This window comes from Acomys russatus, chromosome 12 (genome assembly GCF_903995435.1).
Source record: "Acomys russatus chromosome 12, mAcoRus1.1, whole genome shotgun sequence".
Classification (NCBI taxonomy): Eukaryota; Metazoa; Chordata; class Mammalia; order Rodentia; family Muridae; genus Acomys; species Acomys russatus.
In genome coordinates, this window is record NC_067148.1 from 29,333,028 (window position 1) to 29,352,582 (window position 19,555).

At 46.2% G+C, this 19,555-nt stretch overlaps 1 protein-coding gene across 1 annotated transcript in view; it reads left to right on the top strand.

Moving 5' to 3' along the window:
- The first annotated feature begins 950 nt into the window (after positions 1–950).
- Positions 951–19,555, top strand: part of Mreg (melanoregulin) — a 62,341-nt gene continuing 43,736 nt past the window's right edge. Inside the window, exon 1 of the mRNA XM_051154126.1 lies at positions 951–1,099. Coding sequence (XP_051010083.1) covers positions 1,005–1,099 — 95 coding nt within the window. The 5' untranslated portion in view covers positions 951–1,004. The remainder of the gene's footprint in view (positions 1,100–19,555) is intronic.

The window sequence follows — 19,555 nt, forward strand, 5'->3', positions numbered from 1 at the left end:
GGGTTAGGAAGACAGAAAGGTACACACACTGATGCAGCACAGACTGCATGACACTGGGTGAAGCAAGCCAGGCACAGAAATGTGTGCATGAGAAGGGTTGGACGGGGGAAAGGGAAGGGGAAGAAGTGATGTACTCATATAGTTTAACCTAAAAAAAGAAAAAAAAAATTAAAAATGGGTGGGGTAAAGCTGCTGTTTGGACATAAAAACGAGGAGGGGGTTTGGGAACTGGAAAGATGTATCTTTTTGTTTTGGTTTTTCCAAGACAGGGTTTCTCTGTGTAGTCTTGGCTGTCCTGGACTCACTTACTAGACCAGGCTGGCCTTGAACTCGCAATGATCTGCCTGCCTCCGTTGGGATTACAGGCCTATGCCACCAAGCCCGGAGGGAAAGACCGTGTAATGGTTAAGAGCGTTTGCCGCGCTTGCAGACTACTGAGACTCTGTTCCCGGCATCCACTTACTAAAAGCACAAAAATACATCTCTATCATAGTATCGCATAACCAACTAAATAACTTTAGAACTCACAAGGGGTTGCTTCTCTCCCCCCTTCCCCCCCCCCCCCCCCCGCCCTCTTGAGTACTGTTCAAGGGCTGGACGTTTGAAGAAAAAAAAAACTTTTTCAAAGGGTGTATTGTGGGAGACCTTTCACTTCCTCCGCAGCGAAGCTAATTAAAAGGACGGTTGGGTTCGGCCTCGTGCTGCAGACCCCCTGCGACCCAGCGGCCACCCCCGGGTTCTGCGGTGCGGCTGGAGCGCGCTTGCTCCTTAGAGGGCAGCAGCGGGGCGTCTTCGGGGCCGCATGCGCTCCGGAGGCAACCGGGGAATTAAAAGAGAGAGAGGGAAAAAAGCTCGGGCAGAAACCGCGCGGCTCGCGTCCCCTTGCCTGGCCGCGGCGTGATGCGCACGGCCCGGCCCGTGACGCCGCGGCCGCCCCCGTCCCCCCCGCCCTAGTCGCCATCGCGCGCCCGGCATCGGGACTCCGGGTCCCCGCCTCGCTCCCCATGGGGCTGCGTCGCTGGCTGCGGAGCGCCTGCTGCTGCTGCCCGTGCCGGTGCCTGGAGGAGCCCGCGCAGCCGGAGAAGGAGCCGCTGGTCAGGTGCGTGTCGGCGCGGGGTGGGCACTCGGGTGTCCTCTGAACCCGGGAGGGGGTACTGTGAGGTCACACCGCGGCGCCATCCGAGCCCCCGGCCCCCGCACAGCACGTCTTGGATAAGACGTTGTAGGCTTAAGATCCTTGGTTCAGATGTTGTTTGGCTCAGAAAGCGCAGCTCTTCAGAGGCTGCTGATGCCCTTGGGGGTGCTACTGATTAGTGCAGGGGTAGGGCCGGGAAGAGAAGTTTCCAGAGGATTGGGGAAAGGGGTCTCAGCGGATGAAATGGACGAGCGTGGGTTTCTGTGTCACTCAAGTAAAAAGTTTGGCTATCTCATTCAAAGTCATGACCGCAAGAAGTCGATTTCAGTGACTAGGCTTGAGGAAATCTTTCATGAGATTAAAAACAGCGCGTGTTGTACTAGGGACAGCCTATTGACTGTTCCGTGTAGCTTAAAACTGTGAAATGTGAAGAAATTTAATGCTCATTAGCTATGTGCTTAGAGGCTTTGTGAAGGAGCACAGCTTCGCTTGATTTTTTTTCCCCCACACGATACTTTAATAAAGTATAAGCACCAAGGGTAGGAGAAAAAGACACTCAGAAGTAAGACATACCCAGGTGTGGGTACGGGCTCCGACAGTTGTATGATTTTTATTTTTCCTTAAAAATGGCATTTTTTTTGCCAGGCGGTGGTGGCGCACACCTTTAATCCCAGCACTCGGGAGGCAGAGGCAGGTGGATCCCTGTGAGGCCAGCCTGGTCTACAATGTGAGTCCAGGACAGCCAAGGCTACACAGAGAAACCCTGTCTCGAAAACCTACCCCCCCCACCAAAAAAAATATTTTTTTGGTGTCCCCCCCGAGACAGGGTTCCTCTGTGTAGCCTTGGCTGTCCTGGACTACCTTTGTAGACCAGGCTGGCCTTGAACTCACAGAGATCCGCCTGCCTCTGCCTCCCGAGTGCTGGGATTAAAGGCGTACGCCACCACGCCCAGCTTTGGTTTGTTTTTAAAAGGAGTTTGCTGAAATTAAAATTCCACCAAGTCGTGGCTCAGGAAACAGAATACTTAGAATGAAATTAGGGTACAGGATATAGGGTGGCATTCCAGGCTTGGTGAGCAAGCCCCAAGGCCGGGGCGCTTCCTTAAGGAATATACAGTGAATACAACAGCGCTTGCACAACCCTTTCCGAAGCCGCCTTACCTTTCCCCATTCTGTCAAGTCCAGACACTTCCCCTGACTTTGGAGTTACATAACCCACCCTGCTTGTCTGCTCTTATTTCCCAGCTCATTAAGCACTGCGCCGTAGCTGCCGGCCGAAGGAACAATCCCTGCTTAGTCCCTCCGAGCTTGAGGCCACTGGTGACCTTTTGCCTTCTACCCCTTCCTAAATGCTGTTTTTCCAGTAGTCATCTTTGATCACGTTGCCCTTTTTCATCATCTTGTGACTTAGGCCTTGGAATTTATCAGTTCATTATTTGGTGAGGGGCTCCGTGGACTATACCTAGACAAACAAGACATTGTATACATGCCTAGCTACACACAGCGCACGCACACACACAAGGCTCACTGTGTAGAACTGTAGACCTGGCTGGCCTCTACAGGGATCCGTTTGCCTCCTGGGTACCGTGGCATGCTCCACCTCTCCCAGCTAACACACATATGTTTGGTTGTTTTTGCTAACAGCCCTCTCACTTAGAGTTTGAGATTACTTAAGGCAGAGAGAAACTGAATTACCTACACTTAATTTAAAAGGCAATAGATAACAGTGTAAAATTAAAAAAAAAAAAAAAAAAGTAAAATTTTATCTCAGGATTCCAGCCTCCTGATTATTAGGAAAGAGAGCCTTCAATTTAGTTTCAGAAACATCGAAACAGCTTTTTTTCTAGGATTGCTGGACTTCAGCTAACTTTTATTTTGAAATCGAGACCCCCTCCTCTGTCTTGTTTTATGTCCAGTGTGTGAAAGTCTGTGAATTTTGTGCTTTAAAAAAAAAAAAATTTTTTTTTAAGAAGATAAAGGGTAGCCTGGCATGGTGGAGCAGGTCTGCAATCTCAGCACTTGGGAGATGGAGGCAGGGAATCAGGTGTTGAAGGCAGCCTGGGCTACAGAAGTTTAAATACAAGCACCTATATAAAAAGAAATGCTTACAGATTAGGAAGCGGTAGTCAGCTGGAGAAGCATAGCAAAGTATTGATGAGGCCAATGATGAGTCACATAAGTGGGTAACCAGCCCTGAGTTATTAAGATTATTTGTGCCACGGTTTCCTCATATCTTTGTTAAGGGTGATATGACAGTATATGCTTCAAAGGATTGCAGGGAGAAAGGAAAGGAGGTCATACATGCCAAGCCCTTAATATGGCATGTATGGCATGTATGGCATATGGAATATGGCAAATATTCCATAAATTTTAATTAGTATTAATTTTCATTGTTCTTGTGAGCACGTGAATATGAGTGGACTTGTCTCATGTGGTTTAGTGTTCTGCCGGCACTATTTTGATGTAACACATTTCGGAAGGCCAGCTTATTAATGGGCATGTGAGATAGTGGGATACATAGGTCTGTAGGAACTTGCATGCTCTGTTCTACCCAAGTCACCAGAAGATCTGGTTCGCATTCCTTGTTTTAGTTTTATTAGTAGTTTTGCATAGTTATGTGTATGACATTGGTATGCACGCATGCATGCATGCGTGTGTGCATGGTCATAGGTGCATGGGTGCACGTGTATACGTGTGTGTGCAGGTGTATGTGTGTCTAGAGGCCTGGGGTTGATGTTAGGGGTCTTCTTGATTGCTTTCCACCCTATATTTTGAGGCAGAACCTTGCACTTGAATTCAGAGCTTGCAAGCTAGCCAGTTTGCTCAGGGGATTCCCCTCTCTCTGCCTCCTGAGCTGGAATTTCAGGAAGATGATTATGCCTACCTGGTTTTTTAATGTAGTTGCTGCTTACCCAAGCTCTAGTTCTCACACACTTGCATGTCAAGTGCTTTACCCGATAACTGTCTCTCCGGCCCCTAGTTTATTTTTTTTTAAATGTACATCATTGGTTTTTAGTATATACACAAAATCATTCAGCTATCGCTACTGTATTTTTTAGTGTGTGTGTGTGTGTGTGTGTGTGTGTGTGTGTGTGTGTGTGTGTGTTGGCATGCTTGAGCTTATGTGTGGAGGTCAGAGAAGAGGACCACTTGAGAGTCAGTTCTCTTCCATTACCATGTGATTCCTGGAGAGCGAACTCAGGTCATCAGACTTGGCAGCAAGCATAGTTAGCAGCTGAGCCATCTGTTAAAATGTCTTTTATTCACCAGATGCAGCTGTTGTCTGTGAGGCTTACTGCCTCTGTTTGCTAACCTAGGCCTAGTCCTGGTTAGCTTCTTGCCTCTGGACAATCTAATCCAGGCCTAGAATGTTTTCAGCCTCTGAGACTTACTGCTGAATAAGCTTCCCCTTTCTGTCTCTTTCTGGACTCTGGCTGGCTGGTTCAACTCAGCTGTTCTGGCACACATGTCTCTCCAAGCTGATTGAATCAGTCTGGCTTCTCTCAGCTTCTGACTTTTTGCTCTGATTGGCCTCAAACTCACTCTAGCAATCTATTCTAATCTTCTGGCTCTTTCTCATCCTCTGGCTCATTCTGTCTTCACCTGTGTCCAGCTTGTTCTCTCTTTAACCTGTGTCTGTAAAACTCTCCCAGTAAAAACTGCCTCTGAATCCCAAGAACTGAACTGCCATGAACTCAACTCCACTGCCCTGCCTCTCAGCTCACTGACTCAACTGGACTGGAATTCAGAGATCTGCATACCTGTCTCCTGAGTGCTGGGATTAAAGGCGTGTATCACCAAGCCTGGGCCTAAACTCTTCTTTACCTGAATCTTGCTTTATACTGGGCTGGCCTTGAACTCAGAGCTCTGCTTGTCTCTGTCTCCTAGGATTAAAAGCCCTTGTCTGCATTCCAGCTGGGTCAATGTGACCTCTTGCCAGAGCAGCCATGTTCTGAATTAACATTCCTCTACAGCCATCTTTCCAACCAGCTATTGGTACTGTTTAATTCCAGTATAATTTTCAGCTCCTCTAAAACAAAACAAAATAGACTAGCGCCTTTCTAGCAGTCAATTTTCTTACTCTTCTTACTACTAGTTAGTGGTTGCCAAACATTCAGTAATCTATGTTTTTGGTGTTATTGATTTGCCTGTTTTGGATATTTTTTTGTTTTTTCAAGACAGGGTTTCTCTGTGTAGCCCTGGCTGTTCCGGACTCGCTTTGTAGACCAGGCTGGCCTCGAACTTACAGCGATCTACCTGCCTCTGCCTCCCGGGTGCTGGGATTAAAGGCGTGCGCCACCACCGCCCGGCTTTGTTTTTTGTTTTTCGAAACAGAATTTCTCTGTGTGTATCCGTGGCTATCCTGGACTCACTCTGTAGACCAGGCTGGCCTCGAACTCACAGTGATCCACCTGCCTCTGCTTCCTGAGTGCTAGGATTAAAGGTGTGTGCCACCATGCCCAGCTCCAGTTTTGGATATTTTGTGTAACTGGGATCACTTTTGGCCTCATGTGTGGCTTTCTGTACTTAGCATGATGGCTTTCTGGGTTTATTGTGTTGGAGTGCATATCAACACGCTATCCCTTTTTATGGCTGAATGTTACGTCTTTGTGTGGATTTATCATGTTGTGTTTATCTGTTCAGCTGTTACGGACTTTTGGATTATTTCTCCTTTTGCCTGTTAGAAATAATGTGTGCGCCAAGTTTCTGTGTAGACATGGTTTCAGCTCCCTTGGGTAAAGCTCTTAGAGTGGAATTGCTGGGTCATGTGACTTGCTATTCTGTTTCTAAAGAGCCTCGGGAAGTACTTACTGATGAGGTGAAGTCATGTGACTACATGGTTCAGATTTATTATTGAGAGCTTTAGTTCTTCCTGTCATGTTTTTCTCTCCCCTTACAACAAACTGGTTTTTTTGTTTTGTTTTGTTTTGTTGTTGTTTTTTGAGACAGGGTTTCTCTATGTTATTGTGGCTGTCCTAGACTTTGTAGATCAGGCTGGCCTCGAATTCACAGCCAGCTGCCTGCCTCTGATTCTGGAGTGCTGGGATTAAAGGTGTGAGCTACCATGCCCAGCTGTTTGTTTGTTTTTTTAACAGTCATTTTTGTTCCTTTAACAATCCTTTGCTAGCTGTGCGAATGCTATCCTTGATTTATTTCAGTCCCAGAGCTGTAGTACATCGAAGAGGTACCGTCGGGAGACTACACTGCCACTTGTATGTGTGGCCACCTCAAAAACTCATGTTAGTCCTGGAAATGCAGCTCTCAGTCAGTCTCAGCTTGCTTGCCAGTCTGAGCAGATTTTTGACCTTGATCTTTTAGCTTTGTGAGGGACTGTGTCTCTGGGGAGGAAAGATTTTTTTTTTCCTCAGATGGGTCCTGTGTTTTCTCTCCCTGGCTGGTCTCTTTTCCTTCTAGAAACAGCCTGTGGTTGCCCCTGAGTAGCCATTCACTTTGATGAAACTATGACCTTCAACTGCTGTTCTCTGATTTTGTCTGTATCACACACAAATGTCTTTGAAAGGTGGTTGCCTGTACCCCCAATTTCTTCTTGACTATTGTTGGTTGTTGTTGTTGTTGTTGTTATTATTATTAATTTATTTTTAATAGAACCATCTGGTAAGCTTGCTAAAAATGCAGCTTTTGGTACCTGTCCCAAAGAGACTGGTAAACAAGTCTGGGGCAGTCCTGGGATTCTGCATTTTAGAAACCATATATGGTGGTTTGGCTGTGGGTGGTCAGTGGACAGAGGTTGTGAAACAGGGCTTGGGAGATGGTCAGCAGGTAAAACTTTTGCTGTGCTAGCCTGAGGACAGGGATTTGGATTTCCAGAATCCATATAAAAAAGCTGGAGTGGGTGTGTCAGCCTGCCTGTAGTCCCAGTGCTTGGAAGGTAGGATGGGATTCCCAGAACAAGCTGCCTATCAAGACTACGAGAAACTGAGGACTCCATGTAGCAAAAGAGCCACCACAACAGAAAAGGTAGAGAGCAATAAGATGATTGACGTCAACCTTGGGCCTCCACATGTGTACATATGCACGCGTCCACACACCACACATATACACAAGAGAGATAAAAGCTGTGCTTAGATGCAGCAGGAGGGCAGTGACCAAGTAGGACATGCCAGTATAGATAGCATCCATGTATTGGGCTCCTGGCCTTTTCCCAATGCTGAAACCAGACTTCTAGTTAGATGGATATTGTGTTTTTGAAAGTTGCAAGCGAAGACAATTGACTGGTCCTCTTTTCGGTCCTCTACCTATTGCCATGCTGGACACTTGTATCTGTTTTTTCACGTTTCCTCCTCCCTGGAGTCTAGTTTAGCATTTACTGTTTGTCTGTAACCAGCTAGTGAGCTGGCTTCCTACCTGCTGCCTTTGCTGTGATGTCATGCTTGTCACCAGGGACAGCTTTTTTATTTCCTGTAACATCCTGTGTGTGTGTGTGTGTGTGTGTGTGTGTGTGTGTGTGTGTAATGTATGCAAAGTGTGTGAACAGGAGGATCTCTGATAGCCTGCATTCACACCACACATTATTCTCTTGAGACAGGGTCTTACTGGAACCAGAGCTGGGCTGGCAGCCAGCAAGCCTCAGTGATCCTCCTGTCTCTGCCCCTATCATTAGCACAGGGACTGCAGGAGTGTGAACATGGCTGTACTCAGCCTCTTACATGGATGCTTGGGATTTGAACTCAGTCCTCATGTTTGTGCAGCAAGGCCTTGTACCTGGTGAGCTTTCTCTCCAGTTTCCTATTTTCTTTCCTTCTGAGAAGCTTCACTCTGGTTGTAAGGCCATTTCAGTTACTACCTTCTTGGGGATACGCTGGGAAAGCTTTCTAAGAAGTGAAGGTGTCTCTTTATTTTTATCCTTGGGCCTCTTCCTGTCTTCTGCCAGCTGTCCCAGTTATAAAGTGTATATTGTAAGTCTGGTGAGGCTAAGAGATGCTGTCTAGATCTTCAGAGTTAGCATCTGGAGACTGAATTCTTCTTATTTTTGTATGCCCTGCAGTACCTGGCACACTGAGACCCAATGGAGTACAAATTGAATAAAATTGTTGTTGTTGTTGTTGTTATTTGGTTTTTCGAGAAAGGCTTTCTCTGCGTGGAACAGGCGAGCCTCAAAGTCACAGGAGATCCACGTGCTTTTGCTTCCTGAGTGCTGGGATTAAAGGTATGTGCTATCACTGCCTGGCTTTAAAATTATTTTTTCAAGATTATGATGAATAATGAAACAGACATCAACAATTCTGACTTGGACCTTACAGAGTGATGATGTCCCTGTACCTGGCACTATCATGTGCATCCTCAGCTTCAGTTTCTTCCACCTCCAAAGGTGACCTCTAAGTGAAATCTGTTTCATCCAGGCTCTTGTATAAGTGATATTTCTTTCTTTCTTTGGTTTTTTGAGATATGGTTTCTCTGAGTAATAGCCCTGGCTGTCCTGAACTTGCTTTGCAGCCTTGAACTCACAGAGGTGTCTGCCAGCTTCTGCCTCCCGAGTGCTGGCATTATTTTATTTAATTTTATTATTTTTACTTTTGTTTTTTCGAGACAGGGTTTCTCTGTGTAGCCCTGGCTGTCTTGGGCTTGCTTTGTAGACCAGGCTGGCCTCGAACTCACAGAGAGCCACCTGCTGTGGATCCCAAGAGTTCTGGGATTATTAAAGGTGTGTGCCACCATGCCCAGCTCATAAGTGATATCTGTTTGTATATATTGTACTGTGACCAAAAAAGATAGATGTTATCTATTCATAAATGAGGACTCTTTTTTTTAAAAAAAATCTTTATATAGTTCTATTTTTTAAAGATTTATTTACTTATTATGTATACAACATTCTGCCTGCATATGGGCCTGCCTGCCAGAGGAGGGCACCAGATCTCATTATAGATGGTTGTGAGCCACCATGTGGTTGCTGGGAATTGAACTCAGGACCTCTGGAAGAGCAGCCAGATGCTCTTAACCTCTGAGCCATCTCCCTAGCCCCGTAAATGAGGACTCTTGAGCATCAAGAATTAAATAATAAACTCAAGGTCATAACTAATAAGAGAGGTTGTATCTGAAAGCCAGTTGTGGGGCTGGAGAGATGGCTCAGCAGTTAGGAGCATGGATGCTTTTCGAAGAGGACCTGAGTTTGATTCCTAACAGAACCGGCTTTAACCCCAGTCCCAAGGGATCTGATGGCGATCATCTGGCTTCCAAGAGAACCAGGCATGTACATGCAGGCAAAACACCCACACATATAAAACAAATACATCTTTAGGGGAAAAAAAAAAAAACCAAGCCAAAACATTGTGATGACAGACACCTGTAAATATGGTATTTGGGAGCAGGAGGACAGGAAGTTCAAGGTCTTTGGGATGTGATGACACATGCCTTTTGTCCCGGTACTCCATGGCAGAGGTGGGTGGATCCCTGTGGGTTTGAGGCCTACCTGGTCTACATAGAGAATTCCAGGTCGGTCAGGGCAACCCAGTGTGACCCTGACACACACAAGTTCAAGGTCAATATCGGTTATATAGTGAGTAGAGGGTCAGCCTGAGATATACCAGACCCTGTCTGAAAAAGAAAGATCGTGTGAATCCATGTGTGTCTGGTTCAGAGCCTGTCTGTAGGGGATGGAGAGATAGCTCAGTTGATAAAGGGCTTGCTCTGCAGGCATGAGGACCTGAGTTTGTCTGTAGCACGAATGTAAAAAAAAAAAAAAAAAAAAGGTCAGGCATGAGAGTGGGTGCTTGCAACCCCAGCACTGAGGAGTCCTACCAGCTGAAGGGGTGGTGATAATCAAGGTCCTTGTAGCCTACTAGATTAGTTCTAGACCAGTAAGAGACCCTGTCTCAAAAACCAAGGTGGCATTCTCTGTGGGGAAAAAAAAAACAACCAGAGGTTGATCTCTGGCCTCTGCATGTGAGAGGGCACACACTTGTACACTTCCATGCCTTGCTTTGTAGAAACTCACAACTTAATATGTTCTAGCCATTGTTAGATATCACTGCCTTAGCTTCTGCCATCTTAGTCTCTTTCTCCTTCCCTTCCTGCTGGGAATACGGGTACTTTCCATCATGCTTGACTTTTTATGTGGACCCTGGGGATCTGAACCCAGGTCCCTAACACTCGTCTAGGACTTTAGGAAATGAGCCATCTCTCTAGCCACCCTTTCATTTCTTCAGTTCAGATGTTGTGAGCAACTTGGCCCCCATGAACAAGCACAGTGGGAGGCTGGAGACCAGGGTCTCAGTCTCAGCTTTCAGGCGGCTGTGAGATTTGGGGAACAATCTTTTTGGGCCTTGTGTTTTATCTATAAAATACGATCAGGCTTTAATCGTGACGTGGAAAGGTCATTGCAGGGTGTCTGTCAACTCGCATCCTATGCAACCTGACATGCCGTACAGACCCATTGAGGCTGTGGTGTCAGGAAGAAGCCTGGAAACTCAGGAAGGGGCAAGCCAGATGTTTGTTCAGCTCTTCAGCTGCCCAGGGCTGCCTTAAAACTCCCTTTCTCTTTTTCCTCCGGTGCTGGGGATGGAACTCAATGCCTTGTGCATACTAGCTAAGTGCTTTAACAGCTGAGTCCCCAGCTGCTCCGTCCCCCCTCCCCCCTCGCTCCGCCCCAAAGTAGACTTTGCTAACAGAAGACAGTGCAAGAACAAACCCAGGCGTGGAGAAAGGACTCATGGCCCTATCTATCCTAGCCCAGGTTACAGTCTGAAAGAAAGCTAAGGTTTCTTTGCAACCTGTATTCACTGCTCGCTGCCAGTAGAATGTGGAAGTCTTATAAGTAATGAGTCACAGATCATATCCACCATCCATATAAGGTTTAGGTTCTGTGTGCCGCTGTTCCCCACGCTGACTACTTTCCTAAAGTAGGGTAAAAAGCGATTGCGTTAGCATCCACAGACCATTGCACAGAGGGCACAGACCATGACAGCGTCACTGGCACTTGAGGCTTCTCAAGTGCTGAGTCACTTTACGTCGGTTGGCTCAACATTTCATGTTACCAATTATAAGAAACACGTGAGGTATGGATCAGGTCTGTCACAATAACCATGAGGTGGCTTGTAGCCACCAGAAATGAGTTCCTTCATAGTTCTGTGTGTCGTAAGCCTGAAATCGAGGTGTTGCCGGGGCCATGATCACTCAGAAGACTTCCAGGGCAGAGGTTCTCAATCTGTGGCAAATCTCTGTCTCCAAAAATATCTACGTTATGATTCATAACAGAAGCAAAATTACAGTTATGATAAAGAAGCAACAAAAATAATTTTATGGCTGAAGTATCACCGCAGCGTGAGGAGTTGTATTAAAGGGTCTGGGGAAGCATTAGGAAGGTTGAGAGCCACTGGCCTAGGGATGCCCAGAGTGAGTCATTTCTTGCTGATTGCAGCTTTGGGGGTTCCTGGTGTTTCCTGGCTGGTGGCCGCACAGTTCACTCTTCTTCTGAGTCTTAAGTTTCCTTTCTTATTTACAAGGACCCGATCACTGACTTGAGTGACATCCCTAAAACCCAGAATGACCTCATCTCAACATCCTGTAATTCATAACATCTTTAAAGCCTGTGTTTTCTCACAAGGTCTCATTCACAGCTACTGGGAATTAGTACTTGGATATACCTTTTGTGGGGACACTTAAACTTGCCGTAGAATATTTGGAAAAGTGAGTGAGCCAAGGTTTTTTGGTTTGTCTTTGGACACTGACCAAACCTAGGGCTTCTTGTATGCCAAGTAAGTATTCTTAATAGTAAGCTATAGCCTTGGCCATCCAAAGCATTTTTTGTTTGTTTTTGTTTTTCAAGACAGGGTTTCTCTGTGTAGCTTTGGCTGTCCTGGACTCACTTTGTAGACCAGGCTGGCCTAGAACTCACACTGTTCTGCCTGTGTTTGCCTCCCAAGTGCTGGGATTACAGGCGTGTGCCACCATGCCCAGTGCAAAGCATTGTTTTTGAGTTCACATTTGTGACATAATTTTCCTCTATCCCTTATGAAAGTATGCTCTTGCTATGTAAAAACCTACCTGAATATGAATTGTGGGCCCAGGCTCCTAGCTGCAGACACTGTTAGAGAGAGAGAGAGAGAGAGAGAGAGAGAGAGAGAGAGAGAGAGAGAGAGAGAGAGAGAGAAGGGGCAGCCAATTCCCCCAATAATTGTACAGCCTCTTGGCATATTATCAGAGGCCAAAATAGAACATGTGGTGCAATGCCACAGGTAACAGCATCTCTCATGAGTGTTGCTTGGTACCTTCTCTGGGAAGTGGGATTCTTACTCTTCCATCATTTTTACCTGCTAGTAACTGAGAAGCATCACCGTCATTGGGCGTTCAAAGGCAAAAGAAACAGAAAGAACCACCAGGCATGCTAAAGTCTTCTGTAGTCCACACAGGCTTTTAACTTGTGATCCTGCAGCCTCAAGCATCCTCAGTAGCTAGGACTACAAGCTTGGACCACAGGCCTGGCTTAAAGCGTTAACTGTGGATGGGAGAAGCTTCCAGATAGTCCACCCCCAGCTTGTTTCAGGCACCCACCTGCAGCTCCATGATGCTGCTCACGTGAAGCAGTGCTTTGTTTTCCTGCGGTGCCTGGATCCTGGGTGCCAGTTATGGAAGATAAGTGGGATCTCAGTTTGCTCTAGATAGTTATTTCCTGTCCGCAGGTTGTTTTAGGAAGGGATGGCATTTTCTGAATGTCCCTCAGGCCATGTAGACATGACATGGTTTAAGCTTTAGGACGCTGACAGGGGAGAGTGGAGGAGGAGGCATCTCTGACATTTCATCTTCCCTCAGCTTGCCTTGCCCTAGTCGTTCATAGGTTGTCTTTCACGCCCCTGCTGTAGTAGGCATTGTGGAAAGGGCTTTGTGTATGTTAGTTGAATACTGCCCTCACCTGTGAGGCATAGTTGTTAAATTCTACATTAATTGAACGTCATATTTTGTGACTTTACCTTGAACACCAGACAAGTAGGTACTGAAGCCCTGGCCAACACACATCCCGGTTCAATGCTACCTCGCTGTTGGTCACTAACACTGAACTCCTGGGGAACAGCTGCTGTGTGTCCTGCGTGAACTGGGTTTATTTAGCACACATAGGGTCTGACATAACCTAGGCTGGCCTCAAACTCGCTGTGTAGTTGAGGGTGACCTTGAACTTTGATCCTTCTGCCTCTACCTTCCAAGTGCTAGGATTATAGCCTCACACCACCTTACCTGGTTTATTCAGTGCTGGGGATCTCACCCATGGATTTGTGAGAATGAGATGATAATCCGTACCATACCAATGGAGCCACCTCCCCATCCCATACACATGTATTTTCAGGACCACACTTGGGAGTATTTAAACAGCAGATCACCAGTGAAAAGTAAAAAAGAAAGAAAGCAAGCAAAGTGTGCTATAATAGGGTTATGTATGTAACAAAAAGTCCGCTTGTTGCCAGCATGCCAGCTAAGCAAGAGAAGCAGGGTGCTGCTGCCTGTCCAACATCAATTGGGAATGTTCACTTGAGCTTTCATTGCTCTGTGCCTGCCCACATATAACCTTAAAACTATCATTTTTAATATTGATTTTTAGGGCTACAGACAAATTTTAGTAAGTGGGAAATATTTATTTAATATTTATCCAGTATTCTGTCTGAATGTCAGAAGAGGACACCAGATCTTATGTATAGATGGTTATGAGCCACCATGTGGTTGCTGGGAATTGAACTAAGGACCTTTGGAGGAACAGCCAGTGCTCTTATCCTCTGAGCCATCTCCCCAGGCCTGGAAATTCTTTTTTTTTTTTAAAGCTTATTTATTTATTTATTTTTTATATGCATTGGTGTTTTGCCTGCATGTATGTCTGTGGGTGTTTGATCTTGGAGTTACAGACAATTGTGAGCTGCCATTGCTGGGAATTGAGCCAGGGTCCTTTGGGAGAGCAGTCAGTGCTCTTTTTTTTTTTTTTTTTTTGGTTTTTCGATACAGGGTCTCTCTGTGTAGCCTTGGCTGTCCTGGACTCGCTTTGTAGACCACGCTTGCCTCAAACTCACAGCCATCCGTCTGCCTCTGTCTCCCGAGTGCTAGGATTAAAGGCGTGCCACCACGCCCATCTAAGAGTGGGCAATTCTTTAGCTATGGGTTCAATGGATGAGGACCAATGTACTGTTTCCACTGGCCAGTTGAGGAAAGTGAGGCATAAAGAGCTAAAATAAGCCAGACGGTGGTGTCTCAAGCCTTTAATCCCAGCACTTGGGAGGCAGAGGCAGGCGGATCTCAGTGAGTTCGGGGCCAGCTTGGTTTACAAAGTGAGTCCAGGGCAGTCAAAGCCACACAGAGAAACCCTGTCTTGAAAAAAACCAAAAAAAAAAAAAAAAAAAAAAAAAAGAAAAAAAAAAAAAGAAAAAAAAAAAAAAAAAAGAAAGAAAAAAAAAAAAAAAAAAGAAAGCTTCAATAAATTGCTGAGAGGCATGTATAGGCATGGCTTTCATATCCTGTTAGGCTTTGGTGTCATTGTGTGAATGGAGCCTTTCCAGGATGCCGGGGTGGGGTGGAGGGTACATCTCCAACTGCTTATATATACTGTGTACTAGACATTGTGTTTTGAGTCTGAGACTCCTTGAACTGCGGTAGCCTAAGGCCCAGAATCCCTGTACCCCTTTCCTTGTACTGTGGTTAGAGCCAAGCTGCTGGTGTGGAGGAAGGACAGGGTGTGGGGGTGGGGTGGGGACAGGGAGAAGGCTCATGGCATCTGAAGGAGATCATCCCCTGCTTAGAAGTCCATCACTTCTTACATGGGCAGAGTTTTCTATTTTACAGGCTGGACTCACATGACCTTTGAGTTGAGCGAATCACATTCACCCTTAGGCCTACAAAATGTTGGCTGAGGTCCGTGAGAGCTCTCAGCCTGGGGTCCAGATGGCCTGATTTTACCCTTGCCCCACACTGTTCGATTTGCAGAGGCAGGTCTCAGCAGACTGTGAAGGGTTAACACATTTCTTGTCCCTGACCTCTGCAGTGCAGGCTATGGTTTGCCACAGCCCTAGCCAGAGTGAGTCACAGGAGTCAGCAGAGACATTCAGGATCCCACTGCGGGACAGTGTCTGGATCAATGAATCCTATTCTAGGGCCGGCCCACTTCTCTTCTTGTGACCTAGAGCAAAGCTGGCAAGTATGGAGCTATTCCTGGAGGGAGGGACTAGGGTCAACCATTCCCTAGCTACGTGACAGTTTTGCTTGTTTGTTATTGAGACAACTCATACAATACAACTCTGGCTGACCTGGAGCACTCTGTGTAGGCTGGGCTTATCTAAAACTCATGGGAATCCTCCTGCCTCGGCCTCCCAAGTGCTGAGATTAGAGACATATTACTACCATTTTAGCGTATGAGTGTTTTGTCTGCATGAATGTGTGTGCATCATGTGCCTGCCTGATGCCCAGCAAGGCCAGAGGAGAACACCAGACCCTGTGGATCTGGAGTTGCAGGTGGTTCTAAGCCACATGTGGGTGTGAGGAACTGAACCTAGTCCTCAGGACCAGCAGTCTGTGTTTTTAACCACTGAGCCGTCTTTCCAGCTCTCACAAGGATGACTTTGAACCATTTTCTTCCCAGCTAACCCACAACAGCATCTCTGTTCTCCTTTTGTGACTTGTATCAGTTGGTCATGCAACACGGGAAGGGCCCTAGAAGGTGACATTTCTTTCAGTTAGTCATCTGACACTGGAAGGTCCCTAGAAAGGTGACATTTCTTTCTCTTGTACATCATATGATCTAGGTTTCCTGGAACTGTCTAAATGTCTTCAAGTGACTGTATCATTACACCTTTGTAAAAAGACAGTCATATGTCCTCATATGTCTTATCCTCTCTTTCTAGAGTATTCTTTCTCTGGCTTCCTGCATGGATAGCTATCACTTTATTTGGGTCTCCACTTGGTCATTTTATAAGACAGTTCTTTCCTTGACTGCCATGCCCTCATTCTGAACCTCTGTGTATTTCTTCATAGTCCAGTAAAAAACACACTCTGCGCCAGGTGGCGGCGGCGTACACCTTTAATCCCAGCACTTGGGAGGCAGAGGCAGGCAGATAGTTGTGAGTTCAAGGCCAGCCTGGTCTACAAAGTGAGTCCAGGACAGCCAAGGCTACACAGAGAAACCCTGTATCGAAAAACCAAGAAACAAACAAACAAACAAAAACTACACTCTGTTTAAAATGGTTTATTATATTAGAGATGTGAGGATTTTTAGCTGGGCTAATAAGAAATTGAACTGAGACAGTTATGTTATACAGTATATATTCTATTCTTTTTTTGCCTCTTGGAAAAATAATTTTGGTGAGATGTTGTACTTAGAGGGTATACCTCTTTCAATATTTGGTAGTATCATGAATAATAATAATAATTCTTAATAATAATAATAATAATAATTGTTATTATTATTAGAGACAGGGTCTCTCTGTGTAGGCCTGGCTGTCCTAGAACTCACTAATTAGATCAGGTTGGCCTCAAACTCACAGACATCTGTCTATTTCTGCCCTGTGAGTGCTGGGTTTAAAGGCGTGTGCCACTATGTCCTGCTCATCGTAGTTTCCTGAAAACATACAATGTGTATGTTTAAATGATATCAGACAAAATATGTTCAAAATAAAGAACTGTACAGGGCACACTCCTGTAACCACCGCTCAAGATGCGGTCATCGGAGTCATTTCCTTGTCTTTCTTTGCCTTACCACCTCTCTGTGCACCTTAAAGATACATGCTCGCTTTGCCTTTAAGCTTTACACACATGGGGCCAAACCTCCCACGTGCCCCACTTGGCTCCCCTGTTGTGGAGAGCTTGCTTCATGGTTCTTCCTGCCACACGCACGGTGTGTTCTATTACACTCGCTCTTTCTCCTAGTGGGCTTGAGAGTGATTCCCAGCTTAATGCTATTTAAACACCTTTCTAAGGTCAGCACAGGCCACATCCTCTGCTGGTACTGTAGATACGCTAAACAAACAGCGCCTCTGTGATCCTTAACCTCTCTGCCTAGAATATTCTTTCTCTGGTTTCCTGTGTGGGTAGATAGCTCTCACTTTATTCAGTTCTCCACTCAGTCATTTTATCAGACAGCTTATCCCTCGACGGCCGCGTCTCACCTGCTCATCCCCTTTCTGAGCCCCTCTGTATTTCTTCATAGTCCTGGCTGTTATCTGATAAACACATGTGCTGACGGTCTGTTCCTCCCACAAGACTCTAAGCCCGATTTTCATCAATTTAATCAGCTGAACAATGTGGAAAATTTTTTTGTGAGCCCAGTGCCATAGCTGCCAGTCTCAACTCTTTTTTAGAGCCCTGTGAATTTGGGAAACAAATGTTCAGTAATTCAGCAAATATTTATTGGGTGTCTGTTGGGTGCCAGGTACTGGTACTGTGTTAAACGCTGGCAATAAACCACTGAGCGAACACTGTGGCTGGGACCCAGTCCTCATGTCCTCTCATGGTAATCATAAGCCACACCAGGTCCCTCCAGACACTGACTGCCTCCCGTCCTCTACTCTACACATCACCTGCTCTTAAGGCTTTGTCTGACTAACTTACTGTGATCGTGTCTCCCTCTTCAGCACTAGCCTTTCTCTTCCTACATCCCCCTAATGCCCAATTTACTTGTTGTATTTACTGTCTGTGTGGGTAGACAGATCAGCCAGTGCAGAGCGGTGACTTGGCCTGATTTATATTCTGGGAGAATCAGCCACTGTTGGATTAAGAACAGCAATAACAACAAAAAACACAAAAACCCAAACCAAACAACAACAACAACAACAACAAAACCAGGTTGGAAAAATGGCTCAGCAGTTAAGAGCGCTGGCTACTCTTCCAGAGGACCCAGGTTCAGTTCCCAGCACCTACATGGCAGCTCACAGCTGTCTGTAATTCCAGCTCCAGGGAATCCAACACCCTTATACAAACATACATACAGGCAAAACACCGATACACATAAAATAAATAGGTAAATCTTTAAAAAAAGAAAGAAAAAAGAGAGATGGCTCAGCTGTTAGGAGCTCTTGCTGCCTTGTTGTTGTTGTTTTGTTTTTGTTGTTTGCTTTTTGAGACAGGGTTTTTCTGTGTAGCCTTGGCTGTCCTAGACTCACTTTGTAGACCAGACTGGCTTCGAACTCACAGCGATCCGGCTGCCTCTGCCTCCTGAGTGCTGGGATTAAAAGTGTGCGCCACCACACCTGGCTGAGCCCTTGCTGCTTTTGCAGAGGAACTGGGCTTGCTCCCCAGCATCCATGTGGTGGCTCCCAACCATCTGTAATGCCACTTTCAGGGGATCTGATCCCGTCTTCTGGGTTCCCTGGACACCAGACAAACATGTGGTGCACATAAATGCATACAGGCAGAACACTCATACACATACAATTAAAGAAAATAATAGACTAGAAAAAAACAAACTCCAATAGGAATTCTTAGGAAGATAGAAGCAGTCCCGGTTCAGGGTGTAGGGAGGTGGGTATTTTTTTGGACACAGAACCGGTAGGATTTTTTGGTACACTGGAAATAGGGGTTGATGGATCCAGGATAGCCTTGCGGTCTTGGTTGAGCAGTGTGAAGATGGATCTGCCATCATGGGTGTGGGACCCCACTAGCAACAAGAGCCATATTTGCGTCATGTTGAGGTAGTGCTGTCTACCAGACAGCTCATTGGAAAGAGGAGGTTTAAAACTTGGAAGAGAGATTCAGGTGCTGGTTTGGGAATCTTCCTTTATGCGGCTAGACTTTTAAAGCCAGGAGGCTGGATGAACAGGCCAGGAGTTGGGGTGAACAGAGGGGAACCTCAACTTCCCAAGCCCTTCCAGTATCTCCTCGGCTGGAGGGATGGAAACAGTGGTGCCCTGCTGGCTCTGCAGGCTTCTCACACCTTGGAAGTAGAGTACCCAGGTAGGCGACACTAAGGTCTGCTTTAGCCAAGGGAATGGAAAGCTCAAAGGGAGGACACGGATCTGAGGAGCCAGCAACCAGGAACCCGAGGGTCTCACCCTCTATTTCCAGGGGTGTCACATCTCTGTTGTTGAAGGAAGTCACGTGTGAAGGTGGCCCAGTGCCCAGAGAACCCCCACAGTGTTTAAGTGAACAAGGTTTAAAGTTGGGGTAGCAGATATTTATTTACTAGAGACAGGGTCTCACTATGTAGCTCTGGCTGTCTTGGAACTCACTATGTAGACCAGGCTGGCCTTGAACTCGCAGAGCTCCACCTGCCTCTGCCTCCCAGAGTGCTGGGATTAAAGGCGTGCGCCACCACGCCCCTGCGAGGCCTGTGTTTCTAAACTGAGGATTTGCTCCCTTCACTGTGAAGAGCTTCAGTCTTGGATCGGCCATTGCTGATCCCAAGGCCTAGGATCAGAGCAGCGAGGTCCTTGGAACTTCTGGCCAGCAGCCATCTGTGTATGCATGATATTCTGTGGGAATTTTCACAGTCTTCTCTTTACA